Source organism: Anguilla anguilla, chromosome 4, assembly GCF_013347855.1.
Source record: "Anguilla anguilla isolate fAngAng1 chromosome 4, fAngAng1.pri, whole genome shotgun sequence".
In the NCBI taxonomy this organism is placed as follows: domain Eukaryota; kingdom Metazoa; phylum Chordata; class Actinopteri; order Anguilliformes; family Anguillidae; genus Anguilla; species Anguilla anguilla.
This window is the reverse complement of record NC_049204.1, coordinates 16854687-16868905: the sequence shown is the minus strand read 5'-3', so window position 1 is coordinate 16868905 and position 14219 is coordinate 16854687. Positions and strand designations below refer to the sequence as shown.

The 14219-nt window shown below is 44.7% G+C and overlaps 1 protein-coding gene across 15 annotated transcripts in view; it reads left to right on the top strand.

Moving 5' to 3' along the window:
* The window catches only part of scrib (scribble planar cell polarity protein), a 97270-nt gene that overhangs the window by 38406 nt on the left and 44645 nt on the right, over positions 1 to 14219 (top strand). For all 15 annotated transcript variants that reach the window (XM_035412919.1, XM_035412918.1, XM_035412916.1 and 12 more), the window contains exons 2-11: positions 4043 to 4160; positions 5182 to 5260; positions 7010 to 7099; positions 8510 to 8566; positions 10190 to 10253; positions 11394 to 11468; positions 11783 to 11927; positions 12563 to 12681; positions 13211 to 13410; positions 13919 to 14085. In XM_035412919.1, the coding sequence (XP_035268810.1) occupies positions 4043 to 4160; positions 5182 to 5260; positions 7010 to 7099; positions 8510 to 8566; positions 10190 to 10253; positions 11394 to 11468; positions 11783 to 11927; positions 12563 to 12681; positions 13211 to 13410; positions 13919 to 14085 (1114 nt within the window). The remainder of the gene's footprint in view (positions 1 to 4042; positions 4161 to 5181; positions 5261 to 7009; positions 7100 to 8509; positions 8567 to 10189; positions 10254 to 11393; positions 11469 to 11782; positions 11928 to 12562; positions 12682 to 13210; positions 13411 to 13918; positions 14086 to 14219) is intronic.

Genomic DNA, 14219 nt, shown 5'->3' with positions numbered 1-14219 from the left:
TGCTGTACAGTCCGTAGTGATGCCGTTCCATTCCTGGAGGGCCACAGTCCATGTCTTGTTTAACGGCTGCACCAATACAAAGAAAAAAATGAAAACCAGGCCTCCTAAATGACAGATCCCCCTCTACACAGCTCCCACTGCCTGTCTGCAGAAATACCGTTCCTCTCTGTACACAGCATGTAAACTGAAGGCCCCTTATGAGGACCTCGAGCTTAACAGAACAGAGCGCAGCCATATTTTTGTGATTTTGCAATGGAGATAAGATTCCCAGCGCAGAACACGTACATTACACATGTAACTCTTTTTATACAATGACATGCTTTACACACTACATTGGACATTTAGCGCAGTGCACATTAGAAACAGTGTGGGTTTGATACATGTCCTCTGTTAGCTAACATATTTCACTGCACACTGCAGGAGACCAAGGAACACGTTTGTGCAGTAGTAGTAAGTCATGGGCGTGGCGTAGCCTTCTTTTCTCTGTCACTCAGCCATGTTGAAATCATGGAGTAATGCTCTTATACAGACCTTGTCCATGTGTGATCTGGTATCCTGGTATCTGGACATTGTGAAGTGATTCCTGAAGCGGGATACGGATGTATTATCCTGTTAGGCCTACATGTTTTTTTTTCCCTCTTGTTTCTGAGCAACTTTCAAAATCCCTAGCTTCATCCCGGGCCTAGTCCACTGGTGGCAGGGTGCTGAAGAGTTCTTTCCCAAACACACAGTCCCTCCCTGTGCCTCTCTACCTTCAAGCCATTCTTCTGTGCTTCTTTACCCTTTCCTGAAATAGGCTGTTCCTGGTCATGACTTGTTCTTCGGGTACGGCACTAAGAGTTACAGTGTGTTACAAAGGGTTCGTCTGTTTTGATATCATCCATTTCCTGTGGAATGAGTACTTTACATTGACTTCCTTATTCAAATGGCGGTAAATCATGGCTCAGAAATCTCCATTGCATCAATGGGGGTTCAAGCTGGCAACATACTCCAGAGTTTACACATTCGTATGGAGAGAATGTAAGCTTTAAAGTTGCTGTTTCCCAGTTTTGTTGATGTCAGTTTCCCCCTGGCAGGAATGCTAATTCATACAGAGTGGACCAATCTGTCATGAAAAAAAAAATGGAATTGTGCAGTCGATTTACTGCTGTCAGACTTTGGGTCATGTCTACCCCCTGGTCCTTCCTCTCCCAGTGAACCATAAATGCAGGCATGCGTGAGATGTCGGCATCCTTTAGATGCCCAGTGGAAGGTGACTCTCCAGGGGATGAGCGCCAGCTCTGCTCTCTGGAGGAAAGTGCATCTGGCCCTGCCATTATGTTTCTGCTGGACTCCCAAGTAAATATTATTCTAGAGACCCAATCTCACAATCACTGACTTTTACTCTTTACTTTTGCAACAGAGTCCCTGTGTGCCAAGTCTCAGAAATCTGTGTGTGTGTGCTTGTCTGTCTGTCTTGTAGTAGTGTTGGATCTACCTCTGAGGTGGATCAAAGGGTTTTGATCATGTGGCACCCTTAGATTAATTAACATTATCAATACAAATTATTTCAGAATAAGCATAAGCTATCAATACCTTTGATTTGAGTTTGCTTTTAATTAGTTGAACCAGCTTATTTGAATAAAAGGAATACAATTTCTAGCACAAAACATAGAACAGAAAATGTATAATAATAAGAAAAGGAGCATGCTTGAGGGAGTCACTGCTTGGTCTTTCTTGCAGGGGTCCGCCCAAGCTAAGCCCTGCTGATGTGATTTTCTTGTCAACTAACAGCTTGACCTCAGGCTTAAATCTTCCATTGCTTGTTATGGAGTGAAGAGTTTTATATTGTTGCAAAAGGCAACTCCCAGTCTACTAGATGGTCTTGTCATGAAAGTTTGTGAGAAAGGGAGAGTGAAAGATAGAGGAACATTGTTAATTCGCTTTAGTCTGAGGGTGTCTGTAAACGTGTGACAGGTTAGAGAAATAAGGTGAGAAGGATGACTGTGTCATGGCTGGATTATGGAGTCCTTTTGTTTCAAAGCTCACTGGCATTACCATATTTTTCACTGGTGATGCCACACATCAAAGTTGATAGGAATTCAAAGGCCTCTTCTGACCACATATGCATCTCACTTGATTCTTTGTCTCAGGATGGCTTTCCTGGGCATCAAACCAAACAGTGGCGATAACATGAACCCCGGAATAACATAAATGGTGTTGTTACACTTGTATTTTTGGAGCTCCCATTGAGGGAATTGCGGAGTCCCATTTAGACTATGTGGAATGAGGAAGATTCGCACCCCAGTGGAAGTGAGCAAAGAGAATCAGGAGTGACTGAGAGGAAGGCAGAGAGACAGGGGAATTTTAGTCTGCCCACATCTAGTTGTGGATGAGCGGACAGTAAATCCCATCGCCGTTGGTTTTTATGCCCTTGCATTGGTTGTTTGACAGTCATTCTCAGGGCACTGGGCTGGGGAGGAAGTTTGGCTGGGGATCAGAACAGCTCTGGGGCAGGGGACCCTCTTCCTGTGGAATGATAGAGAAAAGGGAGCTCATAAATCTTACCCCCCACCACCACCACCACCTCCGCCACCCCCAACAACTGAATAGGAGCCTTTGTAAGCACCCATAATGGTCCATTTGGTGGGCTGGTTGCATTGCGGCTGTGGCCGGCTTGGCCCTGATGAAGATCGGTGGGAGGAGTGGAAGAGGAGGGACGTGCAAATAGGAAAAAACATGGAAAGCCCTGACGCAAGATCCTTTGTTAATCCTAACTGGAGCGTCGGGAGGAGGGACAGATACGCAGGTGTTGGTTTTCAAGACCTCGTCCCCTTCTCTGGTACTTTCAGTGTCTGTGGATTGTGGCTCAAGGGGGCTTAAAACGGTACTGCAGAAAGCTGAGACTGAGATGTAGGGTTCTGTAGTGGTAGTATGCACTTCAGTTCATGTTACCGATAAGAACTGAGCAAAGCGCTTACGTTCTTCATTGCTGCAGCTCATCATGTGCTTCTGTCTTCGCAATGATGAGAAAATGGGCCTCTCCCTGTTTGTGTAAGGAGTACCCATCCAGGCTGTACTCAGTGTTTAAACCCCAGTGCTCCAGGCATGGTTGTGCTCTTGCATTGATTTCAGTATGTGTTCTTTGGCAGTTTCCCACAACTTTTGCAAACCTCTGGAATCTGTTTTAAAAGTCTAACTCCTCAAAACCTGAAAGGATTCTCCCTGCACCATGCAAACTGTAATGACCGAGCGCCTTTCCCCTTGTCCGCCTCCCATCTGGGAGAGCGTGAGCCACGGGGAAGCTGGGATCGGGTGTCCCGTCCGTGATATCAGATACTCCTCACCTGCTATAAGGAGAAGCCTCTGCCAGCTGGACCTTCAAACCACAGGATCGGCTGTGGCTGTAGAACAGTGACTCATTGGAGCACATTTCATAAACCTGTAAATTTGTTTTAAAATTTGTCAGTTGGTCCAGGACTTTAAACCACTTTGGAAGTATCCAACAGATCATTTTCGTGATTTTGAAATGAACTTCAGAATATTAACAGCCCATAAACCCATAAGGATTGGCTCTTCTTCAAATACTTTAAAAATTTCAGTTTAAATTCAATTTTCCTTATGGCGCCACATCCTCTGAGGTCTTTGTGTGTGATCTGATCCACAGATTCCTTGCGAATGTTTAGGCTGGGGTTATTTTGAGTGCTTCCATTCGTGTTGTAGTAATGCTAATGTCCAAACACATGTTTTCATTTTGTTTTTGTCTGATTAAACGTTTAGCAGTCATATAGTGTGAACACATTGCATGCATCCGCTTATGGACTGAGGTTAAGGCACATGGAGAGGAATGTACTGAATGCAGCCTTTGAACAACTGAGCTCTTGAGAAAGAGGGCCTAACTTGGCAGTCTCTCTTAGCTCTCATGTCTGGTGTATTTTTTAGTTGTTGCCAGCTCTGCCTGGGCATGGAGCAATTGAAAGAAAAGCATGTCAGTGGCGTTTTTGCAATAGTTTCAACAGGCGGCTGTTTCTCACATGACGATGTCCTCCTTTTGTCCTTACAGCCCTTCTTCCGTCTGCTGAATTTGCGCAAGCTGGGCCTGAGTGACAATGAGATCCAGAGACTGCCTCCTGAAGTGGCCAACTTCATGCAGCTGGTTGAACTGGACATCTCCCAAAATGGTTAAGTAATGCATACACGTGCATGAATACATTCACTGGCCAGAAAAATAGATGCAAATGTAGATGCAACCCCCCTCCCTTGAAAAAAACAGCTGTGCTGCTTTACTGATCAAGAGGTGGGGTTAAATAACGGTGGGGGCTGAAAAAGCCAGAAGACTGGAACATCTAGATGTGTCGCCCCCTCCCCCCCCACTTATCTTATCCCCGCCCCTATTAATCACCAACTTTAGCCCTGCCCATATAATGCGAGAGCAACCTCAAAAACATTTGGAGGTCAAGTCCATGAATAAGCCTATACAATATCATGACACAGTTGCCATTTTTAGAACCTGAAATGGTTCAAACTTGGATGTAATCAGAGACTCTGCCAGATATTAGCTTCATATAACTTCAGCATTTTTGATTCTCCAGCTCAGCATCATTGATAAACAAATTGTCCTTTTGTGTCCTTAGCTTATGAATTAGTCTGTACTGCAGGTTTGCTGATACGCCAGTGTCTCCGGTCCACTCCCTGAGACTTTTGCTTCAGTTGTTCAGCTTATGTGCTCCATTTTGTGTAGTCCAGTAATGACAGTTGGTGGTGGCTCTGGACCTGTTGTGGATTCAGTTAAAGAATGAGAATCTGTCATGTTTCCGGTACGGTACTAATTGCTAGCATTGTAAGTCAATCGGAATGAAAAGTGCTCTGTGTGCATGGTACTAAATAATAACTCTGAGACAAATTTACCTGAGAGACTGATATTATGGGTTTGGAGGGTCCAGAGGGATTGACCCTGCAGTCACTTGCATGGGGCGCACCTTTTTCGGGTCAGCAGTTTTGCGGGAGAGTTTAATGAATGCAGCAGATTCCACGCAGGTCCTAGGAGTGATTCCTTTTCTCTTCTTTGCCCGGCCATCTGGTAGTTATTATGAAGGAGTCTGAAAATGTGTGCTCTGTTGAAAATGACAATCTCCCTTTCTTTTCTCTGCCTCTGCGCTAAACCTGCTGACCAAGCGCTTTCTCTGACCGTCTCTCCTACAGACATTCCTGAGATCCCTGAGAGCATTAAGTTTTGCAAAGCGCTGGAAATTGCCGACTTCAGTGGAAACCCACTCTGCAGGTCAGTTGATTGCTGGAGGTCCTCGAGCTTGGTTTGTAGTTGCCAGGGAGTACCAGGTCTCGACAGAAACAACAGGGGTCTCCGAAGCCTGCCGCTGGCATGTTTTCCATGGCTTCACAATGAAGCCCTTTTCCAACAGAAGTGAGTCACAGCAAGATGACTACCTTTTGACTTGATTTGATTATGCACGAGATGGACACGTCAGAGGGAGGGGAAAAAAATCTGGTTTGCAAATATGCTCTATTGTCCTTGTTTTTGACCTAGATAAGGACATTTAAAGGGCATAGCATGAAAAATACCACATATGTGCCCTTTAAATATATTCCTTATGTAGGTTTCTTTCTGGTTTTAGTCTGTTCAGATTGTTTGTTTAGCACAATAATGTGGGTTTAGTAACCACTCATTTTTACAAGATCCTGTGGGTGACGAGCGGGTGACTTTTTATATGCTGTTTTGGTTTCCTGCGCAAGAGTCCACTGTAGGACTCTTTAAATAACACGGTTCTCAATTACACTCAGCAACAGGGAACGCTCTTTACTCAGAGGCACAGCACCCTCAATTCAGGTGATCACGTGAATCCAGTCACCTTCAACAGGTGCAAAAATGCAGTTTAGCCGAAACCAAACATTATTAGCCCACCCATTCATCAACTACACAATTCCCCCTAGCGTACACGATTAAAACCGCCACAAGGGTTCAATCTGTTCGTGATTTATGACTGTTGCATTGAGAGAGTCATTTGACAAAGAAAACGGGTATTTTGGAGATTAACATTTTTGTTGCTAAAAATATTAATGTAAATTCCCCATGGAGTCGTCATGGCATACCTGGGAAAGAGGAAACGGAGTATTCCAGGCCTTGTGGCTATGTAAATATGCATGTTTCTGTACCGCCGCACTAAAGAAACCGCACTGCTCCTGCCAAATGAACAACGCCCCTGGCTTTACTCAGTAATGAGCTCCCAAACTACCCCCATTATCATGTCCTGAACTGAGAGTCAGAACCACTCAACTATTAAATCGAATAATAGATTGCAGGGCAGGAAAGCTGGTTTGGGAGGCGGTTGTGGTTACAGAGACTCTAATGTACAAAGTGCTGCATGCGCACTGCACAATAGAAATTGCCAAAGAGCTCTTTCAGAGAACTGCCTCAGGGCACAGGCCTATTAAGAACTTAAGGCTTCGCTAAATAAATGTTTTCGAATGAGGCTCTTTAAGGATGAATTAATTTATATCCTGACTAGACCTGGGGTGATAAGGGGCAAATTCATCACATGTAAGGTTCCTCAAGGTTACATCTTTGCCAAACTCAACTTCCATGTACTGAGTGGGAGAGAAGGTGCATTGCGTTGCTATCTAGCGGCGTTTAAGGACAACAGGCTGTTTGCCAAAAAGTTATGTAATTTTTTTTTTACTTGATGTTATCAGTTAATATGCATCTCTTAAAAGAAAGAAATACGTTTCTCATTTGAGCTGATCGATGGGAGTTAGGGATTGAGCTCATGAATAGCGTTTGGCTGGCGCCAGCAAGCAGTCTGTGTTTAATGCTGATTTCAGTGCTTTTAGGTTACATCGGGTCGCATGCTTTAGTTGGTGTTTTATTTTTTCATAGTCAACCAAGGTTCTTTTTATACGTTTATTCGTAAGTTGCAAATGGATGTAGCATATATCGAAATTTGTCACTAGTTGTGGATCCTGTTGTGGAGTATTATTTGATATTTCTGCTCACATTCATCCTTCTTCATCCCAGGCTACCTGATGGGTTCACTCAGCTTCGAGGGCTGGCCCACTTGGCTCTCAATGGTGTGTCACTGCAGACCCTGCCTAACGACATTGGAAAGTAAGCACATTCCCCACCTCCCTCACACAAAGCTATGAATCCGAACTCGACCACACACCAACATAAAACAAGTACAGAATCTGACATCTTCAATCTATGACTCCTGTAATTTTAGATCTGCATCCGCACCATTAATCCTTTCCTATCTACCTATCTAAGCTGTGTTCCATCAAAATGCCCTTTTTTCTAGCAGTGATCAACAGGCTAAGAGTATATCTATAGCGAGCTGCATTTGGCATAGTCATGCTGTAGGCCCTCTGTTGTAGACCCTGTAAACTATCTCCATAAAGCGTTCGGAGATTATTATTGTTTGATTGATTATTATTATTTGTCCGTTGTTTTGGATTCACGCAGACGTACGCTAAGCCGAGGGGTCAGTGCAAGTGCGAGGACTGCGTCAAGACTCAGTCATTCAGGGCAATTTGAGACTCCTCACTTCCACAGGCTGAGGCTCCCAAGCCCATTACCTAGTTTAGAAGACAAGGGTGTTCCTTTGTTTGCTTTGACTTTCACCGCAGCTGCACTCACGCAACTCTTCTGTACATAGCGTACTCTGTAAACACTAACTTGGGCCACATTTCAAGTGCTGACAACACTCTTTAAATCCTAAACGGTTTATAATTTTGCTTTGAATTTGTTGCACGTGCATCAAATTACATTTTTTGCATGCCATTGTAAGCTAAATCCATTAATGCCTTTCTTAAAGGCCATTAAGTAGGATTAAACGGCATACTGCGTGAAGTCCCTGTAGCTAGTGTTCGAGTTTATGAGCTGGAGGTTTTTATGGTATTGCCGTTCACAGCGGCGATCTCCGTGCAGCCACAGCACCCCCCTCCCCCCCTTCCTCGCTGTGCGTAGTGGAAAGCAGACTCTTGAAACATGCATGGGAACCAGTGGACTCCCACCCCAAGGCTCCGGTCTCACTACAGTTCCCCAAGAGTGGCAGATGCGCTGATCGCATTACACACATCACACACCCCAACGCACGGCACACAATCCACGGACGCGCACACATTGCACGTACGTACGCTCACGCACACTGGCACACAGCTCATTTGCTGTCAGTGCTTATTGCACAAGTTTCCTCCAGCATCGCTCGTTAATTCCCATTCCAACTGCTGAGAGGCCAACAAACACCACAGAATTACCCCTCTCTGTCACAACTGGTGCACGCCAAGGCACCAGACTTACCAAGAGAAACATTCCTTTCATATTTCCTGATGTATGAGTCCTTCACAAATCCAAAACAGTCAGATTTCTAATAAAATTTATTTGGGTAGACATGAAACCCACAGGCTGATATTTTTCACTTTTGCATCTGGTCAGACTCCCCAGCAAGACTGAAACTTGTTGAAAATTGTCTTGGTGGAACCTGCACTTTATAATTTGTGTGTTCGATTTGTCCCACAGTTTGGCGAACTTGGTAACACTGGAGCTGCGGGAGAACCTGCTTAAATCCCTGCCCACGTAAGTCTCCCTGACCCTTCCCCTAGCCCTCCGCATCAGTAACGAAGTTTCCATCCAAATGTTGAGGAAACAAAAGATAAGTAGGCAAAAGATAATTCGAATCAGTCTGCAACTACTGTTATGCGAGTGTTGTGAAGAGGGCTTATCAAGATGACAATAATCAAAAGAATGCCACCCAAACACAGTTCTGGAGAGTCTACTAGACATACTGAATCTTGGAAGAGTGATCATGGCAACCCTCTCTCGATTATATTTTGGGACTTACTTTACTTACTTTGGGGCAATGGGAAAAATGCCTCCATATATTAAAATGTGCATTTTGCAATATTTATTGCAGTTTATAAATCCCCTTGAGGCATATTACAGGTTTTACTGTAATAATGTTGCACCTTTTCACAAAATGATAGAGTGCCAACAGCATAGTAAATTGTAATGACACCATTTATTGTTAAGTTTTCAGGATGGAATAAATGTATGTATATGCTGCACAAATGTGCAGGTTTGTGCTTAGAAAGTAATTTCGTCATTGGTAAGATTAGAAAACAGACAGTAGGTGCTGTGCTGTCATATACAATTTTAACTAATATTCTAGTAAACAGAAACCCACTGTATCCACTCAGGAAGTCTAAAAGATTTATGAAGTTGTACCTTCTCTGTGTTTGCTCAGAAAGATAATTATTGTACCTAATGGTTTTATGGAACTGTGTGGTTAGCTAAGCCTCGATGGCTTGTACTCCGACCACTAAGCCCCCAATGGCAGATGCTGTCGGAGACTTGTACTGCCACTTTGGCCAGGGTGAGTGACAGTTGGGAAGGCCAGGGGGGCTTTGGGGCAGATGGCCCCATATTGGATCGCCATGAGACTCTGTTTGCTCTCAGATCAGCCACTGTCATATGATTTTGCCACAGCTAGCCATCACAGCTCCCCATGTAAATCTGAAGGATTTGCAGCGCAGCCGTTATCTAAACTGGAGTGTAGACACTGCATTCAGAATCTGCTCTTGTTAGACTTTTGAAAAAACTCACCCCAGATGTGAATTGAATGCTATGCTGCAAAATACAACTACAGGACTGTGTCATTTAGAAACTGAGGGAACAATCCCTATGCTGTTGCTCCCGTGCCCTTTCCTCCTCTGCTGTTAACAGTAACCAGCCACCGTGTTTCATATATTTGTTTTTCTTGGATGAAAAGTTGAGAATACTCTGATTCTGCTAGCTTTACATTGAATGTCTTTGGCAACTGCATATGAGTGGGTGGAATTGTTTTTTGTACATTATATTCATATCCATTTGCTCAGAGTGTGAGTGACTGGCAGCTGATCAACTGGCCTGGGGAGGTGGGTTGACAGGAGAGCAGTAAATCCAGTAAATTCCAACTGTGGGGTGGCCAGATTTGACCTGTGCTTTTACTTGTGTTTTTGTGTTCTTTGGAAAGTTTCTTGGATAGTTAATTTCCATTTACTATGTGAGCATACATGTATGTGTGGTAGATACCCCTCCGCTGGCAACCAAAGGCTTAAATGCAGGCCTGTAACATGTGAACACTATGAAAATTTAAACGGTGTCTGTGTTGTGGGTGATACTGCTTCGGCCTTCACCTTGGTCTCCGTTCCTTCTCTGTAGGTCCCTCTCATTCCTGGTGAAGCTGGAACAGCTGGACCTGGGCAGCAATGGACTGGAAGTCCTGGTAAGAACCAGCTCTCTTAACTATTCACTGAGCAGCGTACACTTAGGGCACTGTATCCCAAAGCTTGCATGACCCTCCACAATAGTTCCCTTTGAAACTGCCGTGTTTTCCATTTTCAAATTTTGTGCAGACACAGTGAGGTTCTTCTTGTTTCTGTGTTAGTTTATCCTTTTCAACCAGATTTTATTCTGTGAAAGGAGCGAATCCAGTATTATCTGTACAGCCAATGCAGCCCTGATACAGTCTGTTGGGTTTCACAGTGACACGTCCAGTCCAACAAGCATTCCAGCTGATAGCTAATAAAGAAAAATTAAGATTCTTCAGAAACTGAAGTGGAATACCCCATAGACATGGCAATAAAATGAGCTTAAGTAATATCAGAGTAAATGCTGCATTGGACTTGTGTGCCTGTACATTACACATTACTCAGATTGGGATAAGTACTGTGTTGGACTTGTTTGCATGTACGGTGCACAAATGGGGATGTGTGGAATTGGCTGCATTTGCATACAGTTGCTGGGGGCGCTGTACATCCTGGTTGTGTAGGGAGAGGCTGGCTAAGAATCAGGTTCTGCCAGCTGCCTACAGAGCTTGAATGAATAACCTGTCCTTGTGAAGCTTTGGTGTAGGCTGCAGGTCTTTGAACAAGACACTGTATATAGTGATGCTGTTCCTGACATGCAAAGTTCAACACATGTTCTTAAATGCTGGACTTCAGCCTTGAACTGAAATAGTTATTTTTATTGTGTTTTAGTTCCTTCCAATGCAAAAATCTCACTTTTTTGATAGATGCATTGTGGCCCATGTGTGTGATTTTATTTTCTTGTTATAAGAGGATGCTCAGTATTTTATGTATGCACAAGGCATGAAATCTACTAGTATGTGATTTATGGTTCATATTCCAGTGTAATTTCCTGCCTCAACTTCTTGTTTCTATTTTTGAAGATAAGAGAAGTGGACCAGGTCACATGACTCATTTTTATTACTACTCCTATATGGCTGTTTTTTCAGTGGCCTGTGTGCTTTCATGTTTATTCATGCGGTCTGAAAATATGTGTGTGACACATTGCCATCTCGAGAATACCCAGGAATGGTTACAAAACCATTAATCTGTCTTCTTGCCTTCTTTCTCTCTCTCAGCCAGACACACTGGGGGCCCTGCCCAATCTACGGGAGCTTTGGCTGGACCACAACCAGCTATCCACATTGCCACCAGTAAGCACAAGCCTTTTAGCTATTGGATGAGTTATTCCTCCTCTGCTGTCTGTCTCGTTAGGATCCAGTATGAATGGACAGTTCAATCAAGTGGGCGTGATTTTGTTGGAATATGGCCAAATTACTCTATTTGTGGGCAGGGCAATAACAAATTTGTTCTTTTAAAATTGTTTTTGGGGGTATTGAAGGGTTGTGGTGACAACTAAAGATTCTGGCTCTGTTATGATTTAAAAGGGCATTTCAAGTATTCATTCCTCTACGAGGCTTCTCGCAGATGTCGGTAGAAATGTGACTTATGCATTTCCTGTGTGCAGGATCTGGGGAATCTGCGGAGGCTGGTGTGTCTAGACGTGTCGGAAAACCGTCTGGAGCAGCTGCCCTCCGAGCTGAGCGGCCTGCTGGCTCTCACCGACCTGCTGCTCTCCCAGAACCTTCTGGAGGTCCTCCCTGACAGCATCGGTGAGCGCAATACACGGACTGGCATTGAACTCCCATGTCATGGTTCTCGCGGAGAAATTGTGACACTCTCAGACCGCTTGCTATACCATAGAAATTTAATGATTAGAATAGATATTCCGGTGTATAGGTATGCTGCGAGGACCAAACCCTTTGAGACACTTTAGAGGGTCTGAGAATAAGCTAGAAAGGGCCCTGAAGGTGCTGTAATAGAGTATCATTTAAAAAATGTAATTTAAGAAATAAGTATGTAAAATTTTATCCTATACTATGTTCAGTGCACTGTAGGTGACACAAAGACTTAACTGAAAGGCATAAAGTCTTACAGTTTGAAAATGAACAAACTACGCAGAATATGTAGTGCTAATATTCACTGTGTAATACAAGATATCTGGGACTGGCAAGCGTGGAATGGGGGCAGGTGTACCAATAGTCACTGTGTCTCGTTTTGAACTTTGTGAGAGTCCTGCAGCACAGCTGTAGGCCCTTTGACAGTGGCGGCTAGGAGAAAATGAACAGAGCTATATTTGAAATGCAATACTGCCTCCTACAGGGAATTTACCCCACTTTCACATCGCTCACCCGAAAGTAAGAGCAGGCTTGCGGAACGTTTCTGACACGTCTGTCTATGCCTGCAGGGTGCCTGAAGCAGCTGTCTATCCTGAAAGTGGACCAGAACCGGCTGACCCACCTGACTGACTCCATTGGGGAGTGCGAGAATCTGACTGAGCTCATGCTGACTGAGAACCTGCTGCAGGTAGGCTGGATTTGTTTGTTTCCTACGGCAACTGTCTAACTTTCCTGCTTCCGCTTTTGTCTTTGTGTTAGATTGTCTAGTCATGAAATGTTGTAAATCGCGTTACAGTTCTGACAATTCAAGACTCCTTTTTTCTTCCCACCAGTGTTACGATTTTGACTATAGAGCATGAACAGTCATTTTTTTGGGTTTTGTTACTGAAGTGAATCTTCTCCAACTCCAAGTAAATCAAGTCTCAGTAATCAAAACTGTTCTCTTTTAGTTTTGTCTGTTCTTCTCTGCAAAACCCCTCACTACCTGCCTGTACAGCTTAGATCAGTCTGACCCAGTCTGACTATTTTGTTCCCTTTTCATCCCTCCGTTCCTCTCCTTCACTTCTCCTTCACTGTATTCTCCTGTTTTTGTTTCCTTTCTTTCCTCTGTTCCCTTTTCCCCCTCTCACATTGCTTTCTCCCTCACTCCTGTTTCCTCCTGTGCCTTCCCCTCTGTGCCCCTGGTTGTTTCCCCTCTGTGTGATTGCCCCTCCCAGGCGCTGCCTCCCTCGGTGGGGAAGCTGAAGAAGCTGACCAACCTGAACGTTGACCGGAACCGCCTGGCCGGCGTGCCCGCGGACCTGGGCGGCTGCTCCAGCCTGAACGTGCTGTCGCTGCGCGACAACCGCGTGGACAGGCTCCCGGCCGAGCTGGCCAACGCCACCGAGCTGCACGTGCTGGACGTGGCAGGGAACAGGTACAGTGATGCGCTTCGCACACGCACGTGTGCATGCAAACACACTGACATTCTGCATACACTTACCCACACACAAATGCACACACATAAACACAGACCAACACATGCATACACACACACACACACACACATTGTAGGCGGCAGTGTGTTGTGTGATGGGGAAGTAACTGGTCTTGATTGATTCCCGGGTAGAACACTGCCGTTGCACCCTTGAGTATGGTATCTAACCTGCATTGCTTCAGTATATATCCAGCTGTATGAATGGATGCGATCTAAATGCTATGTAAAAAGTTGTCAGTCGCTCTGGAGAAGAGTGTCTGCTAAATCCCTGTAATGTAATGTACTGTAATGTAACCACTTTCAAGCACATACATACACGTGCATACATGCTGTATCCGTACACATACATACGCACACTTGCATACACACACACATTACATATAAACTCACGTGCCGTATTCGCCAGCCAGCCCCATTGGCTCACGCAGTTCCACACCCTTCCTCCCAGGCTGCAGAACCTGCCCTTTGCACTGGCTAACCTCAACCTTAAGGCCATGTGGCTGGCGGAGAACCAGTCCCAGCCCATGCTCAAGTTCCAGACCGAGGATGACGAGAGCACAGGGGAGAAGGTGCTCACCTGCTACCTGCTGCCCCAGCAGCCCTCCCCCAGCCTTGGTGAGACCTCTGTTTTTTGTTTGGCAATATTTGAATTCTCACATATTTCCTCCCTATGGATTTTTGAGGATGTCTTCCATTTTACTGCACCTCTGCTTTTGAGACTCTTAAGCGCTGTGATTGGCTGAAGCCCC